This window comes from Anguilla anguilla, chromosome 7, assembly GCF_013347855.1.
Source record: "Anguilla anguilla isolate fAngAng1 chromosome 7, fAngAng1.pri, whole genome shotgun sequence".
NCBI lineage: Eukaryota > Metazoa > Chordata > Actinopteri > Anguilliformes > Anguillidae > Anguilla > Anguilla anguilla.
In genome coordinates, this window is record NC_049207.1 from 53,038,516 (window position 1) to 53,054,643 (window position 16,128).

Genomic DNA, 16,128 nt, shown 5'->3' on the forward strand with positions numbered 1-16,128 from the left:
ATCGCAGGAGCCGTACGACTTCAGCGAAAGGAGAAACGCAACACTTATCATCGCCTTCCCCAGCGCATACTGCTGAATAACTGGCAACCGCGCTGGAAAAAAAGTCATTTGAATATGCAAAGCGCCTACTGTAGCTTGAGTGCCTGTTTCTGCTCCCTGGCTGGCTCGTATTGGCTACCCTGTTTGCTGTGGGGGATTCTGACAATTTTCTTCTCAGTTCTCGCCGTTCTTACCGCCTCTCCGGTATCTGTCCGGTGTCCACTTCATGCACTTCGTGCTTGTGATTGTAGAGCCCAGTTCTTCTGGTCTCAGTCCGTACTGATGCTGTGCCGTGCGAGCGTTTTGTAACAGTCGGCGAAACGAGCGAGCCAGTCATCACGTGCGATCGTATGTACCTGCTTTCAGAGGCGATTGCTGCACTTGCGCTCTCAATTTGAGGGCGTCGTGGGGTTTCTGTTAACGCACGCTGAAGAGCTCTGAGCTCGGTGCGGTGCGTCTCAGTCGCGGAGTTTGTTTCAGTCTCAGTTTGTTTCAGTTTGTCAGAAGCCCGCTCTGAGAGGGTGTCTGAAAACCGTTCGCGTTTTTAGCTTGGCGGTCACGGCGGGACGGCACCCATTGGCCGAATGTTGTCTGAAGCTGGCTGCCGCAGCTCCATTACATTTCATCACTGGCATTTAGCTGACGCTCTTACACAACGTTTTACACAGCATTTGCACTGCATCCATTTATACAGCTGGATATACGCTGAAGCATTGCAGGTTAAGTACCTCTCTCGAGTGTCCACCCTGGGATTCTAACCTCTTACCATCTGGTTACGAGGCCAGCTCCTTACCCATTGCACTGCACTGCCGCCGAGTGTGCCGCGACAGTGTTGCTGCGATGCGCAGGCGGCGGGCGTCGATAAAGCAGATGGCCGATAGCCGGAGATGGCGGTTATTGCGCTGTGGTTCCAGTCGACACGCTGTGTTCACTTGTGGGCTAAATTGGATTAGCCCTAAATGGTGTTATCGATATCCAGGATTGATTGTGCGGAGTTGATGCAATTATAGTTGATGTGTTGACCGTGTAGTTTATTTTATTTTATTTTATTTTTTTTTACAACGTTCATTAAGGGCATATGCATGTCCTATAGAGTATTATCAGAGGTGAAGATGTTTATCATATCCACCTTTGACTTAACTGAATTATAAGAGCAAAACTCTTTTCTTCACATGTTATGTGGATGTGTAGGACTGCGAGAACCAATTTCTGCATATCAATAAATGTTACCTGCCAGCAAATAGGTAACTGCAGGTCAGTCCTTTAAATATTAATTACTCTAGCACTGTTGACCACACGACTGTGGGGAAATTGGCTTCCATAACAATGCTTCATATTTATAAATGGTATGTGAGAAATGACAGTCCAAAGTCCAGATACTATTCATGATCTTTAGCTGATATTTAACCTAAATATGGTAATGTCCAGTTTAGGTTTAGCATTGTGTCCTGACCATGAACTTCTCAGGGAAACAAGGCAGTAGTGTGCAGTAAGTAGTTTTATTTTGTAAGCATTTTTTTCCACTACATAAAATTGAAATTAATCTCTCACTGCTTAGTAAGAAAGAAAAAAAAACCATTCAGAGAAGCAAGAAGCCAAAAAAAAACAAACAAAAAAACCTGTGTTTTTCTGAAAAAGCCGTGTGCTAAACAACATCACTGAATGTGGGCAGTGCTTTTGATAAAACAGCAGCATGGGTAAAACAGAAAGAAAAATTAGACAAACCCCTGTCAGATTGGATAAAGGGGTACAGCGTTGGTGACTGGAACATGATAATGGCAAAATCAGTTATTCAGTCTGCGGACTCTCTGCGGTCACAATTTCCACAAATCTGCACTGAGAAATCTGCCTAATTAGGTGCTCACAAGGAGGCCCTCGCTGAGCTGCTGAAAAGTCGAACGTAATTGAATTTAAATTTGGTGGTTTTCGGGAATAGTCACAACACGAGCGGTCTGATAATCAAGGCACGAAGCTCGAGCTGTCTGTCCGGGGAGATCTTTGATTTTCGGCAGGACGACTGTCGTGGAGAAGTGTGGCTGGTGGGCTGGTAATGATGGAGGGAAAAGGAGGACGAGAACCTGAAGATGTGTGTGTGTTCCTGTGAGGTCACGTTCAGGTTAACCTCAACATTTAATAATACTACATTAGCTGCGACAGTGGTTCTACATTGAAGAGGGAACACTTTGGATCATAGCGGCTGCAACAATAGCCACAACGGCTATAGCCACATTAACAACCGAATTAGGCACTATAACAGTGAAAGCAATATCGACATTTAATTATAATTTAGCTTTGACAATGGTTCTACATAAAGGGGAAACACTTTGTATTGTAACAACAGTAGCAATAACAACAATAACAACAGCAATAGTCACCATAACGACCACAGAAATAGGCACTCTATCGACTAACTACGACCGCAACTACAACAGTGATAAAGCCTTGCCTTGATTGAGCATTTTAAATAAATCGTAGCTTGAAAGGGATTGCAGATGTAATGTCCCCGATGACGCTGTAAAAAAAGTTCTAAGTGAAAAGTTTCTCCTGCTGAGGGACGTGAGCATTGCCCTTTGAAATATTAGAAATTCTGAAGACCCCTGTTTCACGTGCTGAACGATGAGAGCATGCTCAGCTTTATGAATATTTACCCGACGCGCCCCGGCGCCTCATCGCGATTCCGCTCACGCAGAAGCGACTGCGACAGAAGTAAGACGTACGACGGATAACGGGTCCGTCCAAACGCAGAAATTGATTTGACGCGCGCTCGCCATGCTCCGTCCGACCCTTTTGCCCCCATTATGTGCCATAAATCTTTTTTTCTTTTTTTTTTTTCTTTGCTCAGCCTGAAGGTGTCACGTTTTCCAACCCCCTTTTTTTTTCAGGCGGAGATATAATCCAAGGGCGTCTGCATTCAAACACGTCTCGGAATAACACAGGACTGGTGTCACGCGTGAAATATGTGGTGCAAGGCAGTAAATTACGTGCCGTACATTGCTGCTAAAGGCTGCTAAGTTACTGCTTTGTGCCACATATTTCATGTGTGACGCCTTTTTCTGAGTAATTCAGGAACCCATTGCTGCTACACAGCGAGGTTTCTGCCATTTATACAGGATATTTTTTTTCCCCCATGTCAGACTAGTAGCTGATCTGAAATGTTATCAGACATAACAGTGAGCAGGTATTTAGTGAGGCGGGGAAAAAAAAAGTTGCTTCAGTTTCCTCGGAACAACTTTTTGTGTCATTTGAAACACTTGTGTGCTGATCTTTCTAATTTACAACCAACGTACTGGTGGTTTATTGGCAGTTCAGTGGTCTTTTGTGCGTTTATTGGTAGTTCTGATGTGTCTGACTTGTTTGAAAGTTTGTATACAGCACGTTTTGAGAACCAGGGCTTTTTTCATTGTGAAAATGTATAGTTAACATAACATAACATAGCGTAACATTCCTGACTAGTTGCTGTTATCTGAGCTGCTCTTTGTGGTTTCTTGTCTCCTTTTATCCAAAGATACCTGCGCATGCCTGTGACAGTAACTGTCCGAAGTGGCACGTTGCTCTGTGGCAGTTCTGTGTGTAATACCGGCGACCGTTTTCAAAACTGACAGCAAGTTTTTGAAAGGCTGGCTTGCTTGGCCGTATCCAGACAATTTACCGACGGCTGAAATGAAGTCAGACCTGCCGTTATGCTGAAAGTAGAGAAGCGGTCCTCGTCTGAGTTTTTTTTTGAAGGCGCCGTCGGAGCGATTCTTTACCGTCGGGTTGCTCCTGTCGAGTTTGTGTGTGCCGCTAATCCCCCTGAGTTACATGAAAAACCGCGTAGCGCGCGTAGCCGGTGGGCTAAGCCGCAAATCATCCCCATCCACATTCTGCTATCAGCTTTCAGCAGCATCACCTTTGCTCGTAACTATGTCAGTTTTTGTTTTTTTCTCTCTCTCTCTCTGTTTCTCTTCCTCTCCTTCTCCCTCTCTCTCTCTCTCTCTCTCTCTCTCTCTCGTTTGAAAGACCCCGTGGGGAGCAGGAGCCAAGACAAATAGGAAATGGATACGGCTTCAGTCAGGTTCCTGACGCAGCGTGCTGTTTCACTGCTCCATCATTTCAGCAGCTCACACAAAAGATTTATGTAAAAAAAAAAAAAAAACATTTATGTGTGTAAATCAAAGCATTTGGCATATTGAAGACCGGGTTACATGGACTAGTTGAGCTGGTTTGAGTCACATTTGATGAAAGTGCTGCTTGTCTGCTTTGCATTAGTCATTTGTAAGCTCACTTGATGGGCATCGGTCCTTGAGGGCGCTGATCTGTTTTTTGCTAGCGTGCTGCTTCAGGTACACGCAGGTGAAATCACGCCACACCAGTCGAGGTGTTAAGCCAAATGCATGTTGGTTTGCGTACTGGCCAAGAGCATTTCAGATTGCTAAGCCTTTTCGGGTTTATTGGGCAAGGAACTGTCATGATCCTACTTACACACGAATGGTTGCTGGTGCTTCTTATATTACACACAGTGCTTTTCTATTGGGTTTACAGCAGAAATCTTCCATTTTCCGCTATTGAACAAGCACAGCTATTGGCAGAGAAGGGCGAGGGTTTGGCTCCCTACAGATGGTGGGCCAATGGTGAGAAGTGTTGGTCGGGGTACTGCTGGCGCCTGACTTGCCTGGGTGTCACAGTTACCCTGACACTTTTCTTTTTAGAGACAGAAATGTTTTACGAATGTTATAAATGACGCTTGCGTTTTCAGCAGGGGGTCCATGGACCCCTGTGGGTCCTTGAATGAACTGTGGAAGGGTCCCTGGCCAGACTTGATATGCAGTGACTAGATAGAGATAGTGGATTTAAGTTTTTGTGCGTGTCTGTGGCCGTGTGTTTATGTGCGTGTGTGGGTGTGTATGCATGTGTATGTGTGTGTGTGTGTGTGTGCATGTATATGTGTGTGAAGGCAAATGCATTTTTGAGTGTGATTTTTCACCCTGGGTTTGAAACTGTACATGCCCTCTTCCTGTTAATGATCTGTCTTATTCGCACCACGTCCAGTTACTATACTCAGAAGATTGGTAATTAATATGTAGCTCTTATGCTTGTCTGCATCTGTTTTATTAATTATGAATAATCTGCAGTTTTAATAAAAACATATTTTTTGGAGTTATGTGTGCTTGAGGAAAATTATCTATAATTCTGGGATTCGTGTGTTTCTTGGTAAGGTGTCTGCAGTGATAACTAACCATGTTATTTAGTTTAAACATACTGAAACCACCATAGAGCCAGTCCTGCCAATTGCAGTTTGGCTCACAGCATGTGCAGGCAGAACAGGCTCTGAAGACACATTTTAAGGCTAAGAAGTTATCCTACCTGAGCTACATTCAACATCCGACCTGTTCGTTTCTCGTTTCTGTTCGTTCTGCAATGAGTGACGCACGTTTATTTGTGCAGATAAAAACTTGTTTTCGCCTTGTATGGGGTGAAAGAATGGATGAAACTGAAGGGAGGGAAAAGGCAGTATAGAGCAAAAGCAAAATGGCATGCCTTTAACACTGCCACTGTAAGAAGCTCATTTTTGGAATTTCAGCTTACTGATGACAAACTACACCTGGCACCTCAAGAACCAATTTAGAACAGTCTAGCAGGAAAGTGGTTGAAGTGTAGGTTTAGCAAACCCGTGTTGCGTTTTTTATTTTTTATTTTTTTTAATGAGTCCCCAGGAGTCTTGTATGTCTCACACAGAATTAGGTGTCATCTCATCATTTTTATTTTTTTTATTTTTTTCTTTCTCTTTTCTTGTACCTAAAACTTCATCAAAGATCTAAAACAGCTTTGAGCATACAGATAATGTGATGTACATCAGCATATGCGTCTCTTCTTCAAAACCATTACTGGTGAGGGTCTCGAGTTACAGTTGTTTTTGTGTTGTTTTAATGGTGTGCACTCAAGTTAAGTTTCTATCATTATGCATTGTATGTTTTCTCTGCTGTTCAATGGATATTTTTAAGTTTCAGGTTCTAGGCTTCTCTTCAGGCCTGCATGAAGGATGCATGAAGCTTCAGGCATAGTCAAGCCCTTCCCTAGCCAGTAGTGATGTTTTTTTAAAAGCTGAGGCTTGATTCTCTCGCACTGGCATATGCAGTATATGCCCTCAGAATGGTATTGGTATTTTGGAAATCTCTTTCATGCCTATCAGATGCGCTGTGGTTTGCGAAGCTTCTTTCATATGGTTAAAAATGGCAAGAGTGATGGACACTTGAGCGAGGCGTATAAATAGTACCGCTGAACTTGTAGTGGATTGATTCCCTCTCTCGTCTCTAAAATGCACTTTGATGACGGATTTTCAGTCAAGGGAAAAATATGACCCCAAAACAAATCTACAGATATGCATGTTTTGAAAATGATTTTAAATGAGTAATCACATGTTTTCAAAAGTTCCTATGGCTTCAATTACGTTTTAGGGCTCAACTTAGGGTTAGGGTTATGAAAACGATAAGTCTGAGGGTCGAGGCAAGTTTACGGCTGTGTTCAGCAGGTTAAAGAAAGGTTAGGACACTGGTTCTTTTTTGATTTTGGACGAGCCAAAAATTTTGTATATACTAGTATAGGTACCTATGACCATAACAAGATATGGAATATATACATATTTTTTCAGGGAAAACATTTTTTTTTTAAGGCCTCAAATATGTTTTTTAGCATTTGTACTATGGAATTCACAGTCTTGACTTAGTTTTTCCACAATTTTAAATGAGTAATCACATGTTTTCAAAAGTTCCTATGGCTTCAATTACGTTTTAGGGCTCAACTTAGGGTTAGGGTTATGAAAACGATAAGTCTGAGGGTCGAGGCAAGTTTACGGCTGTGTTCAGCAGGTTAAAGAAAGGTTAGGACATTGGTTCTTTTTTGATTTTGGACGAGCCAAAAATTTTGTATATACTAGTATAGGTCCCTATGACCATAACAAGATATGGAATATATTCATATTTTTTCAGGGAAAACATTTTTCTTTTTAAGGCCTCAAATATATTTTTTAGCTTTTGTACTATGGAATTCACAGTCTTGACTTAGTTTTTCCACAATTTTAAATGAGTAATCACATGTTTTCAAAAGTTCCTATGGCTTCAATTACGTTTTAGGGCTCAACTTAGGGTTAGGGTTATGAAAACGATAAGTCTGAGGGTCGAGGCAAGTTTACGGCTGTGTTCAGCAGGTTAAAGAAAGGTTAGGACATTGGTTCTTTTTTGATTTTGGACGAGCCAAAAATTTTGTATATACTAGTATAGGTACCTATGGCCATAACATGATATGGAATATATACATATTTTTTCAGGGAAAACATTTTTTTTTTAAGGCCTCAAATATGTTTTTTAGCATTTGTACTATGGAATTCACAGTCTTGACTTAGTTTTTCCACAATTTTAAATGAGTAATCACATGTTTTCAAAAGTTCCTATGGCTTCAATTACGTTTTAGGGCTCAACTTAGGGTTAGGGTTATGAAAACGATAAGTCTGAGGGTCGAGGCAAGTTTACGGCTGTGTTCAGCAGGTTAAAGAAAGGTTAGGACATTGGTTCTTTTTTGATTTTGGACGAGCCAAAAATTTTGTATATACTAGTATAGGTACCTATGGCCATAACATGATATGGAATATATACATATTTTTTCAGGGAAAACATTTTTTTTTTAAGGCCTCAAATATGTTTTTTAGCATTTGTACTATGGAATTCACAGTCTTGACTTAGTTTTTCCACAATTTTAAATGAGTAATCACATGTTTTCAAAAGTTCCTATGGCTTCAATTACGTTTTAGGGCTCAACTTAGGGTTAGGGTTATGAAAACGATAAGTCTGAGGGTCGAGGCAAGTTTACGGCTGTGTTCAGCAGGTTAAAGAAAGGTTAGGACATTGGTTCTTTTTTGATTTTGGACGAGCCAAAAATTTTGTATATACTAGTATAGGTCCCTATGACCATAACAAGATATGGAATATATTCATATTTTTTCAGGGAAAACATTTTTCTTTTTAAGGCCTCAAATATATTTTTTAGCTTTTGTACTATGGAATTCACAGTCTTGACTTAGTTTTTCCACAATTTTAAATGAGTAATCACATGTTTTCAAAAGTTCCTATGGTTTCAATTACGTTTTAGGGCTCAACTTAGGGTTAGGGTTATGAAAACGATAAGTCTGAGGGTCGAGGCAAGTTTACGGCTGTGTTCAGCAGGTTAAAGAAAGGTTAGGACATTGGTTCTTTTTTGATTTTGGACGAGCCAAAAATTTTGTATATACTAGTATAGGTACCTATGGCCATAACATGATATGGAATATATACATATTTTTTCAGGGAAAACATTTTTTTTTTAAGGCCTCAAATATGTTTTTTAGCATTTGTACTATGGAATTCACAGTCTTGACTTAGTTTTTCCACAATTTTAAATGAGTAATCACATGTTTTCAAAAGTTCCTATGGCTTCAATTACGTTTTAGGGCTCAACTTAGGGTTAGGGTTATGAAAACGATAAGTCTGAGGGTCGAGGCAAGTTTACGGCTGTGTTCAGCAGGTTAAAGAAAGGTTAGGACACTGGTTCTTTTTTGATTTTGGACGAGCCAAAAATTTTGTATATACTAGTATAGGTACCTATGACCATAACAAGATATGGAATATATACATATTTTTTCAGGGAAAACATTTTTTTTTTAAGGCCTCAAATATGTTTTTTAGCATTTGTACTATGGAATTCACAGTCTTGACTTAGTTTTTCCACAATTTTAAATGAGTAATCACATGTTTTCAAAAGTTCCTATGGCTTCAATTACGTTTTAGGGCTCAACTTAGGGTTAGGGTTATGAAAACGATAAGTCTGAGGGTCGAGGCAAGTTTACGGCTGTGTTCAGCAGGTTAAAGAAAGGTTAGGACATTGGTTCTTTTTTGATTTTGGACGAGCCAAAAATTTTGTATATACTAGTATAGGTCCCTATGACCATAACAAGATATGGAATATATTCATATTTTTTCAGGGAAAACATTTTTCTTTTTAAGGCCTCAAATATATTTTTTAGCTTTTGTACTATGGAATTCACAGTCTTGACTTAGTTTTTCCACAATTTTAAATGAGTAATCACATGTTTTCAAAAGTTCCTATGGCTTCAATTACGTTTTAGGGCTCAACTTAGGGTTAGGGTTATGAAAACGATAAGTCTGAGGGTCGAGGCAAGTTTACGGCTGTGTTCAGCAGGTTAAAGAAAGGTTAGGACATTGGTTCTTTTTTGATTTTGGACGAGCCAAAAATTTTGTATATACTAGTATAGGTCCCTATGGCCATAACATGATATGGAATATATACATATTTTTTCAGGGAAAACATTTTTTTTTTAAGGCCTCAAATATGTTTTTTAGCATTTGTACTATGGAATTCACAGTCTTGACTTAGTTTTTCCACAATTTTAAATGAGTAATCACATGTTTTCAAAAGTTCCTATGGCTTCAATTACGTTTTAGGGCTCAACTTAGGGTTAGGGTTATGAAAACGATAAGTCTGAGGGTCGAGGCAAGTTTACGGCTGTGTTCAGCAGGTTAAAGAAAGGTTAGGACATTGGTTCTTTTTTGATTTTGGACGAGCCAAAAATTTTGTATATACTAGTATAGGTACCTATGGCCATAACATGATATGGAATATATACATATTTTTTCAGGGAAAACATTTTTTTTTTAAGGCCTCAAATATGTTTTTTAGCATTTGTACTATGGAATTCACAGTCTTGACTTAGTTTTTCCACAATTTTAAATGAGTAATCACATGTTTTCAAAAGTTCCTATGGCTTCAATTACGTTTTAGGGCTCAACTTAGGGTTAGGGTTATGAAAACGATAAGTCTGAGGGTCGAGGCAAGTTTACGGCTGTGTTCAGCAGGTTAAAGAAAGGTTAGGACATTGGTTCTTTTTTGATTTTGGACGAGCCAAAAATTTTGTATATACTAGTATAGGTACCTATGGCCATAACATGATATGGAATATATACATATTTTTTCAGGGAAAACATTTTTTTTTTAAGGCCTCAAATATGTTTTTTAGCATTTGTACTATGGAATTCACAGTCTTGACTTAGTTTTTCCACAATTTTAAATGAGTAATCACATGTTTTCAAAAGTTCCTATGGCTTCAATTACGTTTTAGGGCTCAACTTAGGGTTAGGGTTATGAAAACGATAAGTCTGAGGGTCGAGGCAAGTTTACGGCTGTGTTCAGCAGGTTAAAGAAAGGTTAGGACATTGGTTCTTTTTTGATTTTGGACGAGCCAAAAATTTTGTATATACTAGTATAGGTACCTATGGCCATAACATGATATGGAATATATACATATTTTTTCAGGGAAAACATTTTTTTTTTAAGGCCTCAAATATGTTTTTTAGCATTTGTACTATGGAATTCACAGTCTTGACTTAGTTTTTCCACAATTTTAAATGAGTAATCACATGTTTTCAAAAGTTCCTATGGCTTCAATTACGTTTTAGGGCTCAACTTAGGGTTAGGGTTATGAAAACGATAAGTCTGAGGGTCGAGGCAAGTTTACGGCTGTGTTCAGCAGGTTAAAGAAAGGTTAGGACATTGGTTCTTTTTTGATTTTGGACGAGCCAAAAATTTTGTATATACTAGTATAGGTACCTATGGCCATAACATGATATGGAATATATACATATTTTTTCAGGGAAAACATTTTTTTTTTAAGGCCTCAAATATGTTTTTTAGCATTTGTACTATGGAATTCACAGTCTTGACTTAGTTTTTCCACAATTTTAAATGAGTAATCACATGTTTTCAAAAGTTCCTATGGCTTCAATTACGTTTTAGGGCTCAACTTAGGGTTAGGGTTATGAAAACGATAAGTCTGAGGGTCGAGGCAAGTTTACGGCTGTGTTCAGCAGGTTAAAGAAAGGTTAGGACATTGGTTCTTTTTTGATTTTGGACGAGCCAAAAATTTTGTATATACTAGTATAGGTACCTATGACCATATCAAGATATGGAATATATACATATTTTTTCAGGGAAAACATTTTTCTTTTTAAGGCCTCAAATATATATTTTAGCATTTGTACTATGGAATTCACAGTCTTGACTTAGTTTTTCCACAAGTTTAAATGAGTAATCACATGTTTTCAAAAGTTCCTATGGCTTCAATTACGTTTTAGGGCTCAACTTAGGGTTAGGGTTATGAAAACGATAAGTCTGAGGGTCGAGGCAAGTTTACGGCTGTGTTCAGCAGGTTAAAGAAAGGTTAGGACATTGGTTCTTTTTTGATTTTGGACGAGCCAAAAATTTTGTATATACTAGTATAGGTACCTATGACCATAACAAGATATGGAATATATACATATTTTTTCAGGGAAAACATTTTTTTTAAGGCCTCAAATATATTTTTTAGCATTTGTACTATGGAATTCGCAGTCTTGACTTAGTTTTTCCACAATTTTAAATGAGTAATCACATGTTTTCAAAAGTTCCTATGGCTTCAATTACGTTTTAGGGCTCAACTTAGGGTTAGGGTTATGAAAACGATAAGTCTGAGTGTCGAGGCAAGTTTACGGCTGTGTTCAGCAGGTTAAAGAAAGGTTAGGACACTGGTTCTTTTTTGATTTTGGACGAGCCAAAAATTTTGTATATACTAGTATAGGTACCTATGGCCATAACATGATATGGAATATATACATATTTTTTCAGGGAAAACATTTTTTTTTTAAGGCCTCAAATATGTTTTTTAGCATTTGTACTATGGAATTCACAGTCTTGACTTAGTTTTTTCCACAATTTTAAAGATATTTATATTAGTGTAGAGTTTTACTTAGTACAGAAATTAATGAATACCATAAGAGAAGACAATCTGTCTATAGTGTACATTCTCTTTGGGTTGATGCCACTGCACTTCATGTTCTGTAGACAAATGTTCTTTAAATAATTACCAAAGCAGAAACATTACATGTACCTGAAAACTGCTCACATATATGGAATAGCTTGTTTGCACACACTTACCATATACATTTATTATGTTTCAGATTTTTTGTGTTTGTGTTTATTGACAGGTTTGGTCACAACTACTTCAAGAAGACTGGACAGAGAACAGCAGGAGGAACATATTCTGGAGGTAGACACACTCTTTAAATATGATATATTGAATATTAATATTCATATAAATATTAATTTTGTTTCCTACAATTGGCTGTTTACCTGTGATAGACTAGAGTTTGGCCGCAAGCTCTGCTGTAAAAAATGCAACCAGTAGATTTGGAGATGCTTACTTATTCAGATTCCAAAGATGAAATGTCCTTTTATGTGCAACAGTAGCTGTACTAATGAGCCGTTTTAATTCAGGGGTAAACCAATGTACTGCGAACACTCTGCAGACTGAAGTGTTAATAATCCACTTCCATTTGTGACCGCTGTGTCGGCTGTATGCATTGAACATGGCTGGCATCCTGTCGGGGTTCCCTGTGTTTGAAAGTCTGTACTTTGAGCGTGAGGTTAGCATGCTGTCATGCATTATAGAGCACCCCCGTGCATTAGATGTGCTGTCCTGTTAGTTGCAAACAAAGAAAAAAAAAATTCAGTCCGTATTTCCACCTATGGGCAGAGTAAAAAAAAAAAGGGTTCCCGTTCTTTGTTCTGGCCGAATGGTAACCGTGGAGACTGTAGAACTCTTCGGGTTGGTCATTACCAGCGGGAGTCCGGTGCGAGGCTCTTAGCTGATGTAGGGGGCACTTAGAGCCTCCTCTGGCCCAGCTCGCTGCCTCACTAGAGCCTGCGAGGATCTTGTTTCACCTCCGAGGCCCGGTTTCTGAAAGGGCTGGCGTGCGAGTGTCGTGTTTGGAGCGTCCTGGACGACGCTCAGCAGCGACAGGCTGCTCTTCTACTGTGGGATTAAAACCGTAAAAAAAAAAAAAATAGATCTGCCTCTCGATCTGGCCAGGCCTCGCTCCTAATAAGACCACGGGGCAGGGCTGGCATGTGCTCCGGCCGCAGGTAATTTCATGCTTTACTGCCTCAGTTCTCCATCAGACTGTTAAACACTGATAATAGACATGTAGGTTCTGTAAAGCCTACACACCACATTCTTTGCTTTCTGTTTTTTTTTGTCTGTCTTTCTTTTAAAATCGGAGGTTATACTGTGTCAGCACCTCAGGACTCGGCCACGGTTTCTGAGCCGTGAGGTGCCGCCCGGTGGTCAGTGGCTCTGCCCTGTAATACGGTTATGAAGGCGGAGACAGTGACTCCAGGGCCTGCAAGGTCAGGAGCCGTTTTGATCTCACGCTGCTCGGCTATTTCTCTGCAGTCACCGCGCTTGTTTGTCACGGCACTGCTGCTGTCTGCTGGGGCGATCAAATAAACACTCATCCACTTCCCACTGATTGCTCCCCCCCAACACACACACACACACACACACACACATACACAGTGTGTTCAGACGGGGAGGGGGGGGGGGAGCAGAGAGGATTGCTGATAGTATATGGGATCACGGTAGCAAAAAATTCCACGGTGGAGAACTGAACCCGCCCCCCCCACCCCACCCACCCCATGGGGGTTTGTGTATGGGTCGAGAGTCGGCCCCTGTGCAGACATGGGCCTCGTGGACTACCCCACATTTCAGAATTTGTCTATTTTGTTATTGTTTATTTTCCGCTTACTTGGTGTCATTGCTCTTCGACAAGACAGCGTGGGCCTCATTACTTGCTGCCGGGCGAGTGTCTTTTGTTGCTCCTGATTGGAGGTCATTTGAGTCTCCCGAGACCCAACACCGAACAGGGATCCACAATTTTAAAAAGTCTAAATATTTCGGGAAAGGCGCAATCCTCGGCACTTAGTCACCCCGGCACACCAGGTGATCTGAGGTGTTCCTCTGAATCACAGCCCTGACAGGCAAGTGCCAGATTTCCTACCGCTGAGGCAAATGCACAACAGATACTAAAGCAGCTGAGCCAGAGCTAAAATTATAATCTATGGGCTTAGGCCTGAGGTGGCTGAAACAGCTGTCAGCTTCTTCTTTTTTTTTTGTCAAATATCCCCATTTAAATATATGACATCGTGTACTCATTTACTCATTTTACTAAATGGTTAGTCCCTGCACACACTTCATATGCCTTACTTTCTGGCCTTGGAGTATATAATAAATGTCCTGAACATTGTGTAAACGTGCTCAGCATTTTAAAGGCCCCCGTCGTTTCATGGTGCATATTTTACGTGAGCGTTTGTAGAATTTTCGTTTTCTTATGATATTTGGCCCTTTGTATTTAATTTCTGCAGCGCTGATTGCTAGAATGCATGTTCTGTGTGTTACGTTTCATTTTCAGTAATGAATAATTCTACGGATTATCACGCAATATCACTTGGCATTTTCGTGCCTCGTGCAAACTCTGGTATTTGTTTGTTTTTTTCTGAGTAGATGTATTTACCGGCGGGCCCACTGAGAGTTTTCATCATTAAGAAGGAGAGGGGGACTGTTTACCCAGGCAGCACGCCGTACCCTCTGAGCCCCTTGAGTGGCAGCTACAATGCGAATGCGTGTTTGAGCTTCTTATCGTTTTTCTGCTCTTCTCTCTTCATTTTCCTCCGCGGTGTTTTTTTTTCCGTCCGCAGATCACGGTGACGGACGACGGCGTCCCCCCGAAGTCCGCCGCGGTGCGAGTGATCGTCGCGGTGCTGGACGAGAACGACAACGAGCCTCGGTTCCTGGAGAAGGTCTACAAAATCAAGCTCCCGGAGAGAGGCGGGGGCGAGCGGGAGGGCGAGCGAGAGGGGGAGGGCGGGACGGCGGCCGGCGCCGCCGCGAGAGGGCCCGTGTACAGGGTCGTGGCCTCGGACCGGGACAAGGGTCCCAACGCCGAAATATCCTACAGCCTGGAGGCAGGGGACGAGCGCGGAAAGTTCCTCATCGAACCCGAGACGGGGCTGGTGTCTACCAATAAGTTCTCCTCTGCTGGAGAGTATGACATTCTGTCGGTAGGTTATAGGTTTTTTTAAAAGTCTTAACCCTTATGTAAATAAGGGAGCATATTGACAATACATTTCTGGTAGTAGTACCCATATATAGCGACAATCTTAAATGTGTAGTCTTAAAAAAATGCACGTAGACCTGGATCTTTCTGTCGTTTTTTTTTTTTTCCCGCTCTTTGTGTAATCCTACCGCGCTGTCGTAGATAAAAGCCGTGGACAACGGCTACCCTCAGAAGTCCGCCTCCTGCCGGCTTCACATCGAGTGGATCCCGCGGCCGACGCCGTCCGCCAGGCCGCTGAACTTCGACGAGTCGTCCTTCAGCTTCTCCGTCATGGAGAGCGACCCCGTGTCGCACATGGTGGGGGTCGTCACCACCGAGCCGACGGACACGCCCGTCTGGTTCGAGATCACAGGTGGGCAAGGACACCTGTAGGGTGGCGTGTAAGGCAGGACACTAACTTTTTCATCCACTGACCACAGTGGCTGGTGTTATAGCATAGTTATAACAATGTTATAGCGTAGTTATAACAAGTAATTATGTTATTAAGTACATAACAACTTATTAAGAATAGAATTTGACCTTCAAGTGCTGGGTGGTTACCTGCCGAAGTGCCTGATAGAGTAGACAGCCACATATAAAATTTATGAGCATTTGGCTGGTGGGTGTGGTATTCTATAGCATACATTTATCACATTGTCTTGGAATATGAATATGAATATGTCTTGTCTGCTCTCTGCTGCTTTCTTCCTAACCAGTCTCCGACTAACAACTTTCTCTCTTTTCTGTTTCTTCGCTTTTCCACGTTGCTTTTCTATTTTACTTTTTTTATTTTTTTTTATTTTGCAAGGAGACACGCAGGCTAAAGAAATGTTTCACATCGTTCAGATGGCTTGTGACCTGAACTGTACAGCAGAAGGTATCTGCTGGGATCTGATAATTTACCTCCTGGTGTGTTCAGCGATCTGTGCTGTGATGTGGGTGTCAGTGTGTTTTGCTTGTCCGAAGGTGCCATAGTGTCCATGTTTGATCTGGTTTGTGCTCAATTTGTTTTTGCATTTTTGACAGAGAGTGCATTTTCGCGCGCGTGGATGTGTGTGTCTGTGTGTGTGTGTGTGTGTGTGTGTGTGTGTGTGTGCAT

At 41.1% G+C, this 16,128-nt stretch overlaps 1 protein-coding gene across 1 annotated transcript in view; it reads left to right on the plus strand.

Annotated features, from left to right (window-relative positions):
- Positions 1-16,128, plus strand: part of LOC118232172 (protocadherin Fat 1-like) — a 60,982-nt gene that overhangs the window by 15,559 nt on the left and 29,295 nt on the right. Inside the window, 4 exon segments of the mRNA XM_035426855.1 lie at positions 12,084-12,145; positions 14,632-14,994; positions 15,192-15,402; positions 15,838-15,906. Of these exon segments, the coding sequence (XP_035282746.1) occupies positions 12,084-12,145; positions 14,632-14,994; positions 15,192-15,402; positions 15,838-15,906 (705 nt within the window).